This window comes from Rhinolophus ferrumequinum, chromosome 11, assembly GCF_004115265.2.
Source record: "Rhinolophus ferrumequinum isolate MPI-CBG mRhiFer1 chromosome 11, mRhiFer1_v1.p, whole genome shotgun sequence".
NCBI classification, from domain to species: Eukaryota; Metazoa; Chordata; class Mammalia; order Chiroptera; family Rhinolophidae; genus Rhinolophus; species Rhinolophus ferrumequinum.
The window spans coordinates 323,688-326,983 of record NC_046294.1 but is presented as its reverse complement, the minus strand read 5'-3'; the positions used below and the strand labels follow the sequence as shown (position 1 = coordinate 326,983).

The window sequence follows — 3,296 nt, the reverse complement described above, 5'->3', positions numbered from 1 at the left end:
GGGCCACCCCAGGAGAAGGCTGACTCCATCCCAAGGATGCCTACCCCAAAACAGCACAAAGACCCCCTATGATCTGTCATGTCCCCGTTCCGTCTCTCAATACCACCCATTGCTGCACCCAAGGCTTAGAGATCCCCCACAAATTCCAATCATAGCCACAGCCCTCGGGGCGGGGAGGCTGGGAGCCTGCAGCCTGGCCAAGGTCAGGACGGATTTGGACACCTGCCCTGATTCCAAGGCTGCAGCCACGCAGCAGAGGCTTCCCACCCACCTGGGGAGCAGAGTGGCAGCCACACCCTCGCAGGGCCCACAAAGCTCCCTGGGCCCGCCCACGAGCTCACAGACTCAGTCAACCTGACAGGCAAGTCTGGTGTGTCCTCGAGTCCTCACGTCCAGGAGCCACCCCAGAGTGGGCGGCAGTTGTGCTGCTGGTGAGCAGGCCAGTGGGGGAGGCATCCAGAAACCTAAGCCAGGGCTGAAGCTTCTTCAGGCCCCAGACCACCCATGTCCAGCGGCAGGTCAGGCTGTGGAGGAGAGCCCCTGAGGGTGGGTGGGCATAACAGCCTGAAACGTGAGGCCCTGGGAGCACCAGTCTTGGATCTGACTGGCCACTGACCCTGGGAGAGCCCCTTTTCAGGAGCCCTGGCTGTGGCCAGCCCTGGGCAGCTCAGATACTCCCCAGGCACCCTGAGTGGAGTCTCAAGGGCTAGACCCCACAGACCCTGCCCAGTGTGGCCTCAGGACAGTCAAATCACTGTCGGCAGTTTATTGAGGTTCGAGTGTCGCGGTGGGGGAGGCAGCATGCACACATGTGGTGAAGAAATCTCCCACGTGAGCACATCCCCACAGACTGAACACAGTGTCCACGACTCTGCCATCCCCAAAAGGAACCGTGGCCTTTGGGGCCTCGCAAGTTCTGAGCTGGCCATGCCCCAAGCTTCTCCAGGGGGTGTGGCAGAGTTGGCAAGGATTAAGGCGAGAGTCCCCAGCCTCCCCCTGTCTCCTGCAGCAGAAACCTCAGGGATCCGAGGTCTCGGGCCCAGGGCATGAGGGCTTCCAGTTGCATGGGGGAAGGAGTCCTCTACGACCACCGACTCTTCTTCTCTTGTCCAGGCTGGGCTGGCCTCAGCTGTCATCGCTCATGTCATCAGAGCCCAGGGGTGGGCTGGCACTGGGCATTTCCTCTGGGGCAGAAGCTGCTACCTCCAGGAGTTCTGCCTTATGGGGACAACTGTGGAAAAGACACAGGCTGAGAGGCTGAGGAGTCACAGGAGGACCTCCTCCCACCCCGGGGGGGAGACAGACATACCCTCTGGGCTCAGACTGGACAGTAGGGCAGGACTCCGGGGGGCTCCCAGGAGGGGCTTTTCACTGGTTGGAGGCAGAAGATCCTATGGGGAGAGCAGGTCAGTGTGGAGCTGTGTGCGGGTGCCCCACGGGCTCGGCTTCCCTCCAGAACCACTGACCTGTGTGCCAGGAGCCCTGTCTGGCTGTGGGGTCAGTGGCAGTGCAGCCCCCGTCTGCTGGATGAACTGCTGCAGGTTACACTGACGCAGCTCCCGGTTCAGCTCCTCAAGCTCCTGGGCCTGGGCCTGGAGCACATGGGACCGCAGCAGGCACAGTCATGGAGCTCCAGGCCTGGTGCTCTCCCTTGTGTGATCAGAAGCTAACCCCCCAGTGCCCCGAGTCAGGGCTGAGATCCCGTGAGCTCACCTGCAGGGCGTGCTCCGCAGCCTCCAGAGCCCTGCTCACCAGGGCCAAGCTGCCCTGCAGCTCCGCACTCTGCCGCTCCTGGGCAGCCAGGTCCTGGCGCAGGCGCTCCACGGCCGATGCTGTGGGCGATGGGGGTCCAGGGGCCTCTGCGGCCAGGAGCAGCTTGGCCTCCAGGGTGCGGGCCTTGGCGTCCAGGGCCTGCAGCCGGGCAGCATGCTCGGCTGTGGCTGCGCTCAGCGCCTGCAGGCGTGCCTGCCCCTCACGCTCCCGCGCCTGCTCCCTCCGCAGCTCCTGCCCCCAGAAGGCCTCCTGGCCCAGCTCCGCAGCGTTCCTCTGTACCCTCCGCTCCAGGCCCTGCAGGTCTGCCCAGCAGCCTGGCACGGGGGCCACTGGGGCCACAGGCTCGGGCAGCACAGGGCTGGAGCCCAGGTTGATGAAGGTCAGTGCTTCGTGGGGCTCACGGCTCAGTGCCAGTCGCGGCTTCGGGGGGAGGCTGGCACGGATTGGGCAGCGCTCAGGGGGTGGGCAGCTGTCTGAGGAGGGCCTTCCAGCGAGGCTGGGCCCTGTCCGCCTCAGGACAAACTGGACATCACTGGCAAACTGTCCACAGGTAGCCTGGGCACCCACTGGACACTCCTGGGGCTGCAGCTGCCGCTCCTTCTCCCTGAGACGCTGCACCAGTACAAAGCGGCCCGTCTGGCCTGGGGTGGGGGAGAGGGGTCAGCCTACATCCCCCCACCCAGTCCACTGGGATTCAGGTATTGGGGAAGAGCAAGAGGGATCAGCAACCGGTCCCACCCTCCTTGGGAGAAGACGGGGGCCAGAGGGCCAGGCCCTACCCCAGGTCCACCTGTTGGGCCTGTCTGTCCCTGAGGGGACTCACCTATAGCTTGGGCTAGTGCGATGACCACTTCCTGACAGGTGGTCTGCTCCGAGACTCCACACACCACGCGCTGGACGCCGTCCACCCACACCTTCAGCTCCATGGCCGCAGGTCCTGAGAGCATCCCTGACTGCAGGCGAAGGCCAAAGGGTCAAGCCCTGCCTAGCGCCACCACAGCCTGGTACTCGTCTCCTGCTCTTCCAGGCCTGCCCCTCACCCCCAGAACTGGATCAGGGCAGCCGCCCTGCTCTTCGGTGCCTAGCCCTACCCGCGGGCCACGCATTCCTGGGGTGGGGGTAGTCAAGACCAGCCCCCCTCCAAAGGGGGAACCAGCCGCCCTCCCGGAGCACTCGGGAGCTTTCCCACTCCGTAGCTCCTCTCGCCCCGCCCCACTCCCGGAACAAGGCGAATCATTAACCAGATGCAGGACTTCCTGCCCCTCCAGTCACCTGGCGCGGAGGGCACTGCCCCTCCCGCGGGGTGCCGTCCCCAGGCACCCAAAGGCGGCGGCACGTGAACTCGGCACCCCGCTGCCATAGGAACGCACCCTCCCCCGCGACTCAGACCTCGGCGGTCCGGACCCACCGAGCCTGGCGCAGGCAGCCCCTTCCCACTCCCGCCGATCGCTGCGCTCGCCCCGGAGGCCGCCAACCCCGCCGCGGGGCGGGTGCAGGTGCGGAGCGGTCCCCACGGGAGAAGT

The 3,296-nt window shown here is 65.6% G+C and overlaps 1 protein-coding gene across 1 annotated transcript; it reads right to left on the bottom strand.

Annotated features, from left to right (window-relative positions):
- Positions 1 to 741: 741 nt before the first annotated feature.
- RASSF7 (Ras association domain family member 7) lies at positions 742 to 3,006 on the bottom strand. The gene is made up of 6 exons (XM_033119023.1): positions 2,865 to 3,006; positions 2,597 to 2,726; positions 1,714 to 2,414; positions 1,467 to 1,592; positions 1,310 to 1,391; positions 742 to 1,231 (listed from the first exon to the last, which is right to left on the bottom strand). Exons 1-6 carry the CDS (start codon positions 2,877 to 2,879, stop codon positions 1,200 to 1,202), a joined length of 1,086 nt encoding a protein of 361 aa, XP_032974914.1. The 5' UTR covers positions 2,880 to 3,006; the 3' UTR covers positions 742 to 1,199.
- Positions 3,007 to 3,296: the final 290 nt, after the last annotated feature.